Source organism: Falco peregrinus, chromosome 1 (genome assembly GCF_023634155.1).
Source record: "Falco peregrinus isolate bFalPer1 chromosome 1, bFalPer1.pri, whole genome shotgun sequence".
In the NCBI taxonomy this organism is placed as follows: Eukaryota; Metazoa; Chordata; class Aves; order Falconiformes; family Falconidae; genus Falco; species Falco peregrinus.
The window spans coordinates 111,866,080-111,882,546 of record NC_073721.1 but is presented as its reverse complement, the minus strand read 5'-3'; the positions used below and the strand labels follow the sequence as shown (position 1 = coordinate 111,882,546).

Here is a 16,467-nt window from a genome sequence, read left to right as displayed (position 1 = left end):
AATTCAAAAACGTCTGTTGCCCTTCGTGTTCTTTTAATTTTCTGTTCTCAGACAGAAATCAATGTTTCTAAATGGTACAGGTGGGTTTATCTGTTACTGTTAAAGCACTGGAAGTCTCATGAGTCAAAAGCAAACCTGCAAGATTTGTGATAGTTTCTCTACAGCTCCATCAGAATGTCTGGCTGCTTCTCTGCTCTGAACCTTCCTTTGATCGCAGATACATGTTAAGTCGTTAGGGAGCACCTCAATGTAGGGGAACGGCAGTCTAGCTGAATAGCAGCTGATTTTCTAGCACACTGCCACAGACAAGACTGTGAAGGTAAGACTGCACAGGAAGCTATGTAGATTAAAAGATTGAATGAACAGGGCAAAAATTGATAGAGGAGACATACATCTTCAGTTACTTAGGCTTTTTAAGTAACTGGGCTGCCTGTCTTTGCTATTAAACTTTTTTTGGGATATTGAGAGAATATCTGAAGAACAGTAAGTGTTTTAAGTTACAAGAGATTGATTAAGTTTGGGGAGATAGTATGATCAGACAGAAATTTTCTGTGTGTTCTGGAATTGCAGTTTTCTCTCTCCAGCTATTGAAGCACTGGATGTCAGTGTTTCGGCAAAACCTTCAAACCCATGTCGCTGCTTGCTTTGTCTCATTTTTTAAAAATTCAAGATTGTATGTAAAATCTTTCTGAGAAACATTTTAAGACCGCATGGCATGTTCAGGGTGTGTCTTCAGCTAAGACAAGGGAATTTTGAAATATTGATATGAAGAAGAGCAGCTTTATTTAACTGTACAATGCTCTGTGTGAGGAGCAGCCCTGAAAAGAACACAGTGAATAGTGCAGCACAAGTAAAAAAGCAATCCCAAACAGAAATTCCTGGAGAGAATCCTAAGCTATAAATGGCTTATTTGTTCCTCGGGTCAAATCCTAGCCCCATGGAAGTCAGTGGCTAAACTCTTGTTAACTTTGACAGGGCTGATACGCCACCCTGTTTTTTCAGTTTTAAGCAGGCAAATCCTCTTGACATGTATCTTCTATAGGCAAAGAGTTGCCCAAGGACAGCTCCCTAAGTTTCACCAAAACCACCAAGGAAGGAAAACGGAAACAACTACTTTTCATTCAGGAGGCACAAGCTGTCCAAGATATGATCAAAAAGATTCAGCAGAAGCAGGAATGAATGATAATGTAGCCTCCCTAAATCCTCCTTATATTGAACAGTGCATGTGTGTAACACTTCTCGGAACCGGTCAAATCATCTTTAGGATTCTTGTTGCTAAGGTAGAAAATGCCAGGATGTAATTCTTCATGATAGCCAAACCCAGCAAGAGGTTGTGTGAGCCAGGAGAGCTGACACAACTCATTGCTGTTGCAGTAGGTAGACATTCTGTCTACATCATGCACTGTGACATTCATCTCACTTCAGAAATGAAAGGAGAATCCTGCTGAGTAAATTAGAATCAGTGGTAATACAGCTGTTAGCTACAAACATTTGTTTGGCATGAATCAATCTTGACTCTCCTGTAGTTTGCTTTGATGGTCTCTAGTATCTTGTTGACTAATGATGAGATCATGGTTTGTTAATCTAAGTGCATAAAGAAAACATTCTGCCAAGCAAAATGCAGACTCTTTTGCTGGGGTTTATTGCAGTTGTTTATAGACCTTTTGTTTACACAGGCATCCAAACCAATTTGTCGGATATTTATTTGGGTTACTCTACAGAACTGCATGAACACAGACCTGAATCCTATCTTTAATCTGTCTGCATTTTAATGGGTCATGGTTTGAACAAAGTGGAAACCAGCCACTTAGGATACATTTCTTGCTGGCCAGGGCTTCAAATGTTTTGTGTGCTATCTATAATTGTCATCTAGAGAGCATTTAACAACTGGAGAGAGTTGTAAGCTACTCGGATTTGGAGGTAACATTTGTTTTTGAACAGAAGTTATTAGAACTCATTAAACTTTGGCAACAAGCAAAATACAGTTTCTCAGGCAGCCACTGCTTTAATTGCATATATTTTAAATGTTTAACTTCTTGCTCCCCATAATCATCTCTGATCTTAAGCCCAGAACATACTAAACCCAACTATTCCATGTGCACCAGGAACCTACAAGTACACAGTTCCCATTTAGATGGGTGTACATATAGAGACATGGCCAGACAGCTCACAGCAGTCAATAGGGCTGTATTTGCAAAACCTGTAAGTGAATGCACAGATCTGAGTGGAAATAAAGGCAAATGAAGAGTAAAGCAGTTTCTGATGGCTGCTTTTCTCTGCTATTTGAAGGCCTCTTACCTTTGCTACTTAGCAAAAGTTCTTTCAGGAAATAAGAAGGTAATACAAAGACCCTTTCTGCATTTCTGATATGTGTAAAAATGGTCCCCTCGGCAGCACTTCTCTTGGAAATAAAGTCAGTCTGCTGTTCATTTGACTGGGGAAGAGACTTATATATAACCTCTCCCATACTTCTGAGCTCTGCAGCCCAACAGCAGACACATGGGTAAGCCAGACATCCTGAGTTTGGATCTGTACTTAAGCCCAGAAAATATAAATGACTGAGTTTTATTTTAATTAAATTGTTCCCCATATCTTTTCAAAGAAACTCAAATAGACAGGAAGACATGGAACAGTGAAGAAACTAAGGCAAAGTAAAAGGGAAAGGGCATGTACCGTGAACAGCTGGGATAGTGTGGGAGATAGCTGAGCTTTAGAGAACCACTCCCAAGGTCCTGGTGAGTGAGAGTTTCACCTACAGCTAGAAACCAGAAGGATCAAGGAGAAATACAGTAAGATGTAATGAGATATTTAAATTGATTATGGGCTTTCAAGGAGAGGTAGGAAAGGGCTAGGAGCAAGTGTTGATGTGGTCAGATTGACTGGAAGAAAGATTGGTTTTGGCAGTTTCAGTTTCATCTGATTGCGGAAGATGAGGAAAAAATGTGTCAGTGAAGCCTGAGAGGAGATTGCTGTAATTAAGGAGGATCATGGCTTAGCCCTGGTTCACTGAAAACAACACAGTAAAAATAAACATTTTTGTTAAAATGCCCATATCAAACAAGCTGCTGAAGAGTATGAACCAAAGCAAGCAGAGAAGCCAGGAAAGCTGCTGGAATCCAAGAAGGTACAATATTTTTAGGCTTGCTTTCGTACTCAGTATGATTTTCTTTCTTTCAGTGTGACAGTTGTCAAAGTGAAATTCATAGCCTGCCGAGCATCTGCAGAACTCTTTTTAGTGAGCTGTAGAGGGAAGAGTTTTGAGAGCCGTGCACTGGGGGACTGGGTGAGGTGGTGTCAATGGGAGGGTGTTTCATAAGAAGCAGGCAGGCAAAGCGATAAAAGAATTGTCACACTACTCTTGGTGTGCGTGAGCTAACCCATAAAAGGAGGAGTTAGAAGGAAAGAGGGAGAGAAGTGGAATCAAACAGTAATGGTACCAAAGGAAAAGAGCTCCTTATGTTTTTTCATACATTATTTGTGGGGGAGTGTATGAGGAGTAAACAGTAGTACTTTAAACAATTTTCAAAGCACTACAGAATCTAAGAAACAGAAGAGAAATAGTGCAGACTGGACCAGCATCATAAATTGGAAGTCAGTGTTGTAAATTCAGTCATTTATGTGTTTTCGTTGCGTAGACATGGGCTTGAGGCCTCAATATAGTCAGGAGTTTCAAGAGGTATGGGATTGATGCATGGATGACAAGGCCATTGGTTGCTATTAAATACAATTGTCCACATGCACCTTCAGGCTCAGGAAGTCTTTAAATTGTTGATTACCAGAAGCTGTGAGGCTACAGCCAGGAAAGATCACTCTACACATGCTCTCTTCTTCTATAAGCATCTGTTACTGGTCATGTTGCAAGATAAGGTGCTAGGCTGGATCGATCTTTAGTGTGGCTATGTCAGGCTTTATTGATTTAAGGTCATGAACTTGGCCTTTTGGCTCATGTTTCTATGGATTGGGTTCTACAGATTTTGGGAAACAGTATTATTTTTTTTTGTAGGAAGGGTAGCCTGTTTTCTGCCTTAAAAAAAAAAAAACTTTACAGGAAATAGATAGTAGTAGCCTGAGTTTTGTGATATTTACAGGCAAATGGGGAGTTTTCCTTAGCCATAAGTATATACTTCAAAGGTAAAGAATGTATACTTTTTTCCACAAGAACCTCATGGTGAGAACTTGAGAAAAACCTGTGCTTCCAACATATAAACTCGAAGATCCTTCCTTTTGTACTGATAGGTTTCATCATTAACTTGCTCAAGTTGAAAGTATTAACTGCCTTAACTAGCACCTGGATGAAATGGGGGAATAGAAGTTAATATCGTAGTGTTTATGTATCTGATGGCTATTGGAAATCCACATCACTGGAGTGTACAGTTGACATGCCTCAGACAAGACCAGAGAGACAAAATATTTCCATTGTTATTTCATTAGAAATTGAAATCTGGTTTGGAGAAGTCAAAGATTCTATAGTACAGCTCATATCACAGCATTGTGCTTAAAATGTTACAATGTTGACTTGCTGTTACAAAAATTCAGTGTTACAGGAAATCAGAAACAATATGGAATAGTTTACACTAACTCTGCATTAAAACGTTCCATCTGTTCTTGCTTTAGGTTCTTAGAGAATTGCTTTTTCATCTCTGTAATGCTTTTCACTTCCTATTAGTAAGGCTTTTAAAGGTAGGCACTGAGTTAGTATAAAACCCACAGCTTTTGAGTTTAAACGCCTATTAAAACTAAAGCTGTCTGGAACTACAATAAAAATTTATTTTGGCTACAAAAGACAACTTTGAAACCTAACCCATCTGTATTTTTCCTCCTCCAAACAGTGCAACATCCTGTATAATAGAATATTTATCTTAAACAGAGACCACATATCTTTATGAAAACAATTGTTTCAACTTAATTTATGGGGGGTAATCAGCTCATATTGAAGTTTTCAATATTCCAGGATGCTAATATAAATTGGTTACAGGAGATGTAACAACTAGGCTAATTCCATAGAATACTCTGAAATCTGATGTTGCCATCGACTTAGAATGTAACCTGTGTATATTACAATCTAAAATTGCCAGGAAAAAAATAATGTACAGGCATATAGTAATTGCAGAACAACTGTGTGTGTGCAAATTAGGCATGCGACTGCATCTGTGCTTTACTGGTAATTTAAGCTCATGTATGGTGACTTCCAAACTCGATTACAGGATAAATCCACCAGAATAATTTATTTGAAATAATTGAGCTGGTCTCTGCAATCCCTGGGCCCACCAGGGAGATACCCACACATATCTAGTAGGGCTGCTTGGTCAGTGAATTTATCAACCTAAATCAAAAACAAATTGACTCACTGTGGAGAGCAGTATCCCTGGGATGCATAAAGCCTCCCACTGCCATGAGTGGGAGTCGAACATATCAAAGACAGACAGGATCCCTGGGGTTTAGCTCCCCCCATACAATAGTTTGTCAGATTTTGAATTGAAAAGGGTCGGGTTTAGCACTCTCTAAATATAACCAGCCCTGAAACTCCCACTGAGATTCCTTTCTGTCTGCCTTCAGACGATGAGATAAGGCCCCTTCTCCTGTGACTTCAGTCTGGAGTACCTCTATCATCCCCACCCCAACCCTGATAACAGCCGGCTTTGCACATGTTTGAGAGCAAGAAACGATCTGAATTTTGAGGCATTCGTTACACTTTCTGTAGATTACAGCCTTCATCTTCAGACTGAACCTCCTCTGTAACATCTGCATTATAGACTCATAGCGAGACATTTTGGCATCCATTAGACAACTGACTCCCTTCATCTTCTGGCCAGCTTCTTCCCATCATTTTGGGAACAGACACCTTGGACAGTCTCCTTTTCTCCCTGCACTCCTTCCTTTTTAGACTTCCTCCTCAATATATTTGAATGCAACACCAAAATTGAAGTACATTTGCCCCAGTTTGCCCCCGTCATCTCCCCTTTTCCCCTAAGTACGCCAAGATACACAAATTATGGATGCTAAAGCAGCATTTATGTGTGCTGTGATATACATGGGATGTTCTGCCTACTTGCATGTGATTCACATCCTCATAAGCCCACAGGAAATCCCAGCAATATTTTTCCAGGCATATCTCCTGTGCTGAGGTGCTGAGCACAGCAGGGGCTGGAGGAAAGGAGCCATTTCTGCTTTAGAAGTACTGCAGTACATACTTCCCTTTAGTTGGGAAGGACAGACCACTGATTTAAATGTAGCCCTTTTACTCAGTGACATTGAGAAATGTAGCACGAGGGCTTACTACTATCTCCGTAAGTATTTACTCACATTTTACAGTAACGTATCCATGAATCCTCTTACCTCAGTGGATCCAGTAAAAGCAATTTTATCGATGCCAACATGAGATGCTATGGCCGCACCAACAATTGGACCAAATCCTGGCAAAATATTGACAACTCCTGGTGGAAACCCAGCCTGTAAAAATAGGAATGAATGAAGGGAAGCATGATTTATGAAAACTGATAGAGCACGTTAAACTAGGCATGTGCTAGTAGTTCCTTCCCCCACAAGGAGAGACAGAGACATTACTTCTGCCAATTATTCTTACCTCCTTGATGAGGGCTCCCATATAGAGAGCGCTGAGTGGTGTTTGTTCTGCTGGTTTAATAACTACTGTATTGCCACAGCACAGAGCTGGAGCAATCTTCCATGCAAACATCAGCAGGGGGAAGTTCCACTGTAGGAAAAAATAAAAGTTGATAGATGGAAAAATATTGCAGTGGTGTTTTGTTTTCAAGATGTCAAGCTGCTACCTCACTTATTTCTCAGGCTGATCTGCAACATAAATCTTTCCCAGCACAAAGCAAGGATTTTTTTTTAATTACTGCCATTAAGAAAGCGACAACAGTGACCTTTTAGTTCTTTCTCTCCTGTTGAAAGAAGTACAGCCCCCACCCACAGTCTTCATAAAAGAATCTTCTGTTATCTGTTAATTTTTTTAGTCACAACTTTTTATTTCATTTACTGTATTGCAATTGGCACTTTTAATTCCCCCATCACAAATAGTTCTTGCTTCTGGTACATTTGGAAAGAACTGTTTGTTCATGGTGAAGCATTTTTGCATGTAAATTTCCTATCCCTGAATACATTTTAAGATAGATACAAAAATTATACTCAAAAGTATATAATCCTTAATTGATGGGATTACAGTAAAAAAAACCATAAATGTCAATGCTTGGTCAAAGCATTTAATTTTCTTGAAAATTTCTTACTGAGCCATTTATCTGGAAGATGTTAAAAGAACAGTAAAACACAAGTTGAAAAACACTCTTGGCTGATATAAAATTTTGTGTCATCATTAATTTCAACTTCATTTAACTGCAGTAGAAGATGTAGAAAATTATATTAGTTTGGTGGACAAACAAGTTGTGGCTAAAGATAAGAGTAACAAGCCTTTTTTGTATCAAAGCCTGATCCTAACAGGTTAAGTGGATAGTCTCGCTGATTTCCGTGGAAATGCCATAGTAATAAAATAACTGCATTTGCACAATCAGTCTTATAAATGCATAGAATAACTTCCTTTGGAAAGAAAATAGAAAATATCAGTCAGAAAGAGTCAGCCACTAGCCAGAACATGTTAGTGCCTGATGCATATCAGCTGCCACTCTCATGGACATCTATCTAGCCCCTGGCTAGCTTGAAAAAATACACAACTGTCTTTCCATCACCGAACACCCAATTTTTTACTCCCTCAGTTGTTTATAAACTCCGGAGACAAAGTGATGTTTTAATTCCATCTCCAGTATATAAACCTGGGAGGGGAGCTGTAGGGCCAACAGTGTGCTGACAGCCTGCACTTCTAATGGTATTGCAAGGAGAGCTCTGTGAAGAGTTTTATAGGGTAGTATATAGCCCTGTTTATGCTACAGAGCTGCCAAAGAGCATATGTTTTGATGGAAGCTAGGATGTGAAAGAGGATGAGGAGTTTAGTGTTAGGCATGCTGTTTAATTTTATTTTTGTAATACCATATTTGCTAGTGTAATGGCTAAGTGCATGCAGTGGCACGGGGGCTGTACTCTGTGACTGGTAGCTGTGGAGGAAATATGTAACAGATTAGCAGCAGTGTTAGAATAGATGCGTATGACAGCCATGTTGAAGTTTTGGAGAACAAACCTGGGGAAGAATGAACAAGTATGGTCGATGGCTTGGTATCCCGAACAAAGAGTTTTACAAATCTAAGCTAAATATATCCTGCTTTTGGCATGATCTTCAGCCCGTGGCCAAGTTTCATCAACACACCTCAGTTAAGCTCAATCAGACAAGCCTAAGAGATGTCCAGCAACTTTGGAGTTAGATGTTGGGGTTGTCATTTTGCAAATGCTTATCCATGTGCCTGGCTGAAGAATGAGGACAGAGCTGTGGAATTGTTCATTCATAAGGACCACTCATGGGTCAGGTTAGGAGAGTGTGAAGGTGTTTGTGGGACAGGTATAGCCACAGTCTCGGAGTCATTTGCATGTTTGAGTTTCTACTGAGTGCCAAACACAATAGCCACCCCTTAACAAAGACATGAAATAACAACAAATATAAATAGGGGAAAAGGGCTTAACATTGTTAAAGTAATCTTTTTTGGCTGCTCCTCTTTTAATGGAATTGCTGCGTGTTGCTGTTTAGTGGCTTTGTGGTTAACATGAACAAAATAATAAAAAAAAACCCCATCAACAAAGATTTCAGAGAATGTCCTGATTAGTTCCCCAGTGCTTTGTCAAGGAAAAAAGCTTCCACACAATATTTTAATAGCTATATGTGAGCCTCCCATTGAAATTTCTGCCAAAGCCAGTTTACTGGTTCTGAAAAAGTTAGCTTCTCGTGTAATTCCCATGCAGTGTTCAGCAAGAGTATATTAAGGATGTATATTGAGGTGTAGGGGGAGTACTAGATTTGATGAAACGCTGTGTTTCTCTCTCAACAAATGAAATAAACATTTCATGTCTTTTATTAGCTGCACAATGTTAATTGTAATGATATGTCTCCTGGAGTTTCCTCCAGCCTTGTAAAAGAAATAGCAGGAAAGAATGGAATTAAAATGCATCACATTCTCCCAGGAACTGAGGAGCCTGTTAAATCACAGTAAAAACTAAATAAATAAAAAGACTACCACAGCAAAGCATCAATTTTCCATAAGTTGTGTGAACATCCATAACCACTGGCAGCATATTAACACTGTGTTTTGCTTTGCTTGTTTTAATCATGAGAATTCTATGACTTGAGAACTTAACTCCTAATAACAGAGCCTAAACCCTATTAGCATGTTCAAATAAGCATTTGCAGGGAGGCTGTTAAAGATATGTCAACAATATGAGCTCAGCTTTTTTCGTAATGGAAAACACACATAGCTGAGGACCATGTTTTATGTGTCTTTAAAGAGAGCTGGTTCAAATGAAAATAAATAGAAAGCGCTAGTAGAGATACTCACAGGGATGATCTGTCCACACACTCCGATGGGTTCGTGTCTTGTAAACGTAAAATAATCTCCATCTGAAACAGATGAGCATGGTTACTCTCAAGTGCAGTTTGACTTGGCAGAACAAAAAAAAGAGGAGGGAAAAAGCTCTAAGGATCAGCCTTTGATGACAGTAAAAGAAATAAAGAAGTCATGGAAATGTTTTTTCATGAGCCAGCATGGGAAACCTAGGTTCAGGAGCAACCTAATTGTTCTTTCTGTAGAACAAAGGAAGCAAGCATCCCATCAGAAAGTAACCTGCTTTGTTCCTTGAGAAAGAGGACAAGCGTACCACACGAAAAAGGGCAGTAGCAAGGAAGCCACTTACTGGCCTCTGCTGATTTCAGGGTGAGAGAAGTGAAGGAAAAGTCACAAAGGCAATTTCCTGAAAGGCATGACTGGAACACAGCAGTATAAAGGTATATGTACAAGCAGATGGGGAATAAGAGAGTAACATACATCTCACTCATCGTCCGTTGAAGACACAGGCAGTTTGAAGTAATGGAATGATACACAACAATCTGTAGGTATGGAACAAAGAGGGGAAGCCTGTGATTGATGTGTAATTGAGCACGATTTACTACAGGAGACAATGCTAAGGAGAATGCAGGGGTCATCATACAGCCGTGCTTGTACAGCTGACTTTTAGAACAAGGCCTGTATCAGAAATGGCCTCAAGCTAAAGAGGCAGTTTCAGTTGACAGGGAATAGTTGGATGCAGCTAGAAAACAAGACAACAGAGAATAGGAGCAGTTTTCACAAACCTTTTGGACAAGGCAAAGGTGAATAAATACATGAAGGGACCAAGTCACTAAAAACTTGGAAAGCATGGGCTTTTCTCACTGGAATTTTGACAGAAATAAGAATATGGACTAAGAAAGATCCTAACAAATGAAGATGCACGAAAAGCAGACTGCATATTCACAAACAGCAGATATGGATGGTGTGAGGCTAAAGGGAATTACTCAACTTTCTGATCTGGTAATTGTTTTTAAGGTCTTGATGAACAAAAATCACAAAAAATCTCCACGGGTGAGAGGTATCATTAGTTAAAGTAAGTATAGCGCTCGATCTGCAGTCCTTAACTAAAGCACTGTTGAGCTCAGGGCAGCCCAAGTCAGGTCACGAAATAAACAGATCTGTGATGTGGGGTCAGGCCTGTTGTCTGCAGGACATTTCGCATGGCCTGGCCTGCTCAGAGCAGAGCGGCAGGTCTCTGCGCTGGTTCATTCTGCACAGCTGGTATAAGTGACTGTCATGGGGGCTGGTGGAGTTTGTGCTCTCTCACAAAGCCGCACAGTTGTTGCTGCTTCAGCACTTGCCTGTGGTCTGGGAGTAAGTGCTGAGGTTATACGTGCTGTGATGCGATGTAGGTTTCTTCCCAGTTGATGAAGAGCAGGGAAATGACCTTTATTTTTTTTAAAAAAAAAAAAAAATCAACCTGGTTTTTAAAGAACCAGTTACGGTATTGTCTAACCATCAGCTTTGTTAGTGTCCCTGGCCTGCATCTATGCAAAGCAGATTTACAGCACTTTCATACCTAAAATTGAGCCTTGCAGCTGTATAAACTAGCCCAGGCTCAAACCACCTCTGGATTTAGGTTAAATGTTTTTAGTGAGGCTATGGCTGAGGGAATAGCTATGCTTAAGGGATGAGCTGAATGTGCCCCTTAGCCTGCAGTGCTTGGTTATCTAGAAAAACTTGAATCTCTTTACTTAGAAAAATTATTTCAACTAAGTATGTGAAAATGCTGGGAAGGTTACCTAGGCTCAGTCACAGGCCATGAGTTGCCAGGATAGCAAATGGTCAGATGGAGGAAGGGAGGACAAGGATGGGAGATGCCAGGGCTTTTGCTCCCATTGTCCCTGTCCAAGGCAGAGGTATGTGCTTTCCAGCACTTGGCATGTGGGCAGCTGTGGCCTCTACCCCATTCAGTGTAGAGCTGCAGCCAGCCTTGTCCGATGTCAGGGCAAGACTTAAGTTCACAACGGAGAGCACATTTTGGGAACCTGCTGCAATGTCCTGTACTGAACATCTGGTAACAATAAATGGGTTAATCCATAAAGCTTCTTGGGTTTAAGTAAAGACTTCAACTTAAATTTGATTAGAAATAACTTATTTTCAGGTCTGCTTATTTCTGTACATCTACTTTACAGGATTTGCTCAGTAGAAACCTGAGCTAGAGTAGCTAATATGTCAGCTGGGGGCCAGGCGCAGAATAATACCAGAAAGGTAACCACAGTCTGCAACCAAGACAGGGACAGAGCAGAGGATATAAAGGAGCGAGGGAGAGAGAGAAAATGAGATTTGCATCAGGAAAAGGAGGAAGAAAGTAGCTGACCAGTTGGTTTGCTCTGCATTGACAAAATGTCATTGCAGCGTTTTCTAGATGCCTAACAACTTCCCAGTGGAGGTGAGAACATGTTTCACAAATCAAGATGATCAGTTTGATTTTCTAGGTTATCTTTCATGGATGCTAGCAGTGGTTCACAGACCATAGGAAGAATCATCAGACCAGACAGAAGTAAAGTAGAAGTCAAAACAGAGAGAAGTACATACAGGCAAAACTGTCTTAGTGTTCAAGAGGCACATAGAGGAGTCAGCTAAAAATACCAGCTTGTACTCGGTAGTACTGTGAGAGGTGGATTCTCAGCCAGAAGGATGGTGACAACATAACAGTAACACAGTTACGTTAGCACTGTCTGACTTTAGATTGTCACTGCATAATCACTGCCACATGTCTGTGTGCTTCATAACATCAAGTTATAGATAACCTGGACCTGCTTGCCAAGTCAGACAAATGGTGGTTAATTCTACCAAATGTAGGCAGAACATTTCACAGAGCAATACCTCCCATGCAGAGTTGCTTGCCCTGCTTTCTTCCACTAGACTCTAGACAGCTGCCCTTTTTGACACCTACTTCCAAAGTTCAGCATCCACAGACTTACTGTTAAGATTTGATTTTTGAGGTTGCTTTCTAACAATATCTTTGTGAATGTATGTGACTTGAAGTTATTCAGGTGCTTCAGATGCCTCTGGACAGGCCAAAGATATGTCTAAGAGCCGCCTTGACCACAGTGTAAAATAAGCTGTTACCATGACAAAATAACTCAAGATTGATGAAGTGAATCCCTTTTTCTGAACAATGAGCACAGAAGGCTCCCCCGTGCTCAGAAATTAAATAGGAGACTTTAAAAATATTTTAGAGTTTCAAGATTAGTTTATACAAGTCGCGCTAATCACACATTCTAAGATGTTATTGCTGATGATTGTTACTCCTACCCTTTTACTAGCTGGCAGCCAGAAGAACATTGCCTGAGAGGGATCTCACAATCTGATCCCACATGCAACTTAAAAATTAGTCTAAAAGGGTTTTGGTTTTTTTTTTTTTAATATTCTCAGGTGATGTAAATGGACATTCAGTCCTCACTGATACTAATAGAGCTGGATCAATTTGAAGCTGCTTAGCACCTGGCCCAAAGATCTTTATTTCTTAATCAGAAAGAAAGCCCAGGGATCTCACTTTGGGATAGCAATACCTTCCACAAATGTGTTTGCTCAGATTTCCATCAGGAGTCTCTGTCCTAGATATTTTATTTGCATAACAGTCATAATAGAGTCACATGCCTAATATAGCGGGACACAGCAAACAAGTGGGTGAGGAGAGCCGAGCTGTTTCTTTAAGCTGTATCATACCATATATTGATTTAAAGATACAATTTTTGCTTGCATTAAGTTTATTAGTTTAACAGTTTCTAGTCTAGCCTCATTCTGTTTTAGATTAAATCATTAAGGCTTTACGCATGTCAGCAAGGAAAGGGCAGTCTGAAGATTTTAGCAGCTCTGTGACCAAAAGGAATGTGACTGTAAAATGCACTGTTCTTCTTCTACTTGTCTGTCACTTGCCTATTTTTATTTTAGAGGAAAACCTCAGCAGAAACAGATAAAAGATTGAGAGGTTTCAGATTTACTAACTTACTGAACAGAAAGACAAGGAGATTTAATAGGGTTTTTATTTTGGTTTTGTCATCTTGTTTGGTTTCTTTTGATGAGCTGATGATAAATGAATGTAAAGAGCACCATTGTTTAACAGTGGCCTTGCTCTAAAATAGCTTTATGAGAATGACAAATTTATGGTGTGACACTAGAGGAATAGAGGAGCATTAAACCAAGAGGAAGAACTGGTGCCCTGAAAATCTGTGAATGGACTTGGGATTCTGCACTACTGATAACTGTGTTTGTTAGGACTGAAGTTTGCATTTAAGAAGGATGCTGAAAATGTGCCTTCCTCTCCCCCAGTGTAACCCACCTTCCTGAAAAAATCAGGGTTTTCATCTGGTACACTCCTTGAGGACAAGAATAAGCAGAGGATTTTTATTCCTCTTAACCTGGCAATGCTTTTTGGTGACTGACCAAAATTCTGTGTACCTGCTGGGCTAACAAGTGAGAAGGAGGCATTCACTGACCAGGGAGAAAGAGATTAGGGAACAGGAAATCTGCTGAATATATGAATTTATGGTATGCATGTTTAAAAGTGAAGTGCATGCAGCAAAACCAGGATTTATGAATCTCAGCCTAAATGACTGTGCAAATCTTCAGGAGTCCTTACAGGGGAGTCTACACCTTAAATACCAATATTGTAATTTCTTTGGTGAAAATATACTAGTGTTGATAAACGTTAGTCAGTGCACACTGCAATTTTAATAAGCTGAAAAACCACAATGAGTAACACTGCGATAAAGAGTTATGTGATCTGTTTTGCTCCTGAAAATTTTGGGCGAAATTTTCAATTTATCTGCTTGACTAACTGGTCATTTTGTGCTTTGCTGTATAGAGGCAAGCTAGTGTACTGCAGGTACTGTGTTACATTATGCAATTTTATGGATATAGATGGGCAACAGTGAAATTCATTTCCTGGTGAGTGTGCCTTCCTGGTCTCTTCAGTAAAGTGTAACAAACACACGTGTGTAATGAACAGGGCACACTGTGAATCCAAAACAAATCCATAGACTAAATGTTTGTTTTCCTTACTGATTTTCCAAAGATTTATTTTATGCGGGTAGAAGATGAGTACATTCATCTTAATGACTGCACCTGCATAAAATCATTCTTTGCCATCATGTGCCATTTTACATAATTATAGAAGTTGGTACATGCAGTCCAGACTGAAAATGAGTATGTTCATAACAGAAAATGCAGCCTGTATTTGCTAAACAGCTAGGAGGGAGAGGCAGGAGGAAGAGACTTGTTAAATAAAAATAATAATAAGGATTTTTTCTTTTCTTGTCTCTTTAGCAGAAAATAAGAGCAGAGTACCTAATTTTCTAGCACTCATAAAGATGTATCTCATACTTACAATATAAAATGCATCCCACTGAATAATTTGAAGAAGCATGTATAACAAAATTATCTGATGAGTGTGTACAGTTCTCTGTAGTAACATTGCAAACTCTCTCAAAAGTATGCACGAATTTGGATCCAGTGTTAATCCAAAGTAAAATGATTTTCATAGGCAGTAAGAAGACGTATATAAAAAAAGATACAGACACAAGGCTACCATTTCTTAAAGAGGCAGCTAACACTATTTTCATGTGTTACAAGGTATTTGTCAGGCTTATACTGCATCCTTTTTTATAAGTATAATAATATTTAAATGTAGGTATTGAGCCATCTCCTTCTCAGATGGACACATGCAAGAGAAACAAAACACTCTTTGGGATGTGCTCGCAGGGCAGAACAATAGCAAACTGTCTTGTCCAGCCCTTGCTAACTTTTAAACATCTGCTTCAGCAACATGCTACACACTATGAGACCAAAACAAGGTTCTCTTCCATCTTTCACAAAGCTGTAATCTATTAAGCCATTTGGCCATGAGAATGATTAGGTGCATACCTCTGCTTTGATCCTCCTTACCTACAGGAATGGTCATTCCATGGATTTTGTCCGCCCAACCGGCATAATACCTCAGGGTTTTTATGACTCCCTGAAGATCAACATAGAAAGCTTGCAAGAAAGGTTTGCCACTGTTCAGTGATTCCATAGTCTAGAGGACAAGAAAAATTAAAGAGATATAAGTACAGTAGCATTTTTAGACTATTGTAGTTAATAATTCACTGCAATAACAGCTCTTCAATCACGACAAAGATTTTAATGAAGACCAACCATTATTGGTTATGCCTTGGCATAGTCTTAGCCTAGAAGATTCAGAACAACTACCTGGTCCTTTTTGCAAATGTGAACAAAAAGAATTTTCCTTAAAAAAAATCTGGTTCCTTCTGGAGTATTCTGGAATTACTATGATTTTAAGAAGAGTGCGTGAGTGTGTGTTTATGTGTGTGTGTCTGTGTGTCTTGTGGGTTTGCGTGTGTATCCACATGCATGTACATGTGCCTGTGTGTATTTTGGACCTAATAGCCACTGTGTTTGGTCCAGATATATAAATGCTAAATTGCTTTAATCAGGAGCCAAGATAAAAATGCCTGTCAAACTCGGTTCTGTTATGTTAATGATAACAGCTGAGAAGGGGCTCCTTTTAACCCCATATTAATGATCTGAATCTGCAAAGAGAAGAATGGACATATCCCTCTTCATATAATTGATGTGAATATAAAAATTTCTCTATATGGCTGCCAAGACTCCTGCTGAGGCCTGAGATATCTATACTGTACAGCCAGTTTATTTATTGCCATCAAATAAACAAACTCTCCTCTAGGGAAGCTCATAAATTAACGAGCTAATGTCCTTATTTTTAAGTTAATATTCCTATTTTTAAAGTATCTTATAAGCTATCCTCTTAGGGGTTCCTGAGATCATTTAGCGAAAAGAATCCAATAAAATATCCTAAGATGTTGAGTAGCTTAACTCATTCTCAATAGCTGTCTAATAGAAATCATTAAGAACGGGCAAAATACGCCCATGTGTAACACACCAACCATCAAATGAGTTTCTATAGAGAAGAATGGAGGCCTAATTCTGCACTGACTTATAT

The 16,467-nt window shown here is 39.4% G+C and overlaps 1 protein-coding gene across 2 annotated transcripts in view; it reads right to left on the bottom strand.

The window, feature by feature from the left end:
- ALDH1A2 (aldehyde dehydrogenase 1 family member A2) overlaps nucleotides 1-16,467 on the bottom strand; it is an 81,877-nt gene that overhangs the window by 15,896 nt on the left and 49,514 nt on the right. For both annotated transcript variants that reach the window (XM_027777114.2, XM_005230611.3), the window contains 4 exons: nucleotides 15,393-15,522; nucleotides 9,453-9,514; nucleotides 6,584-6,712; nucleotides 6,337-6,450 (listed from right to left, as the gene is read on the bottom strand). In XM_027777114.2, coding sequence (XP_027632915.2) covers nucleotides 6,337-6,450; nucleotides 6,584-6,712; nucleotides 9,453-9,514; nucleotides 15,393-15,522 — 435 coding nt within the window. The remainder of the gene's footprint in view (nucleotides 1-6,336; nucleotides 6,451-6,583; nucleotides 6,713-9,452; nucleotides 9,515-15,392; nucleotides 15,523-16,467) is intronic.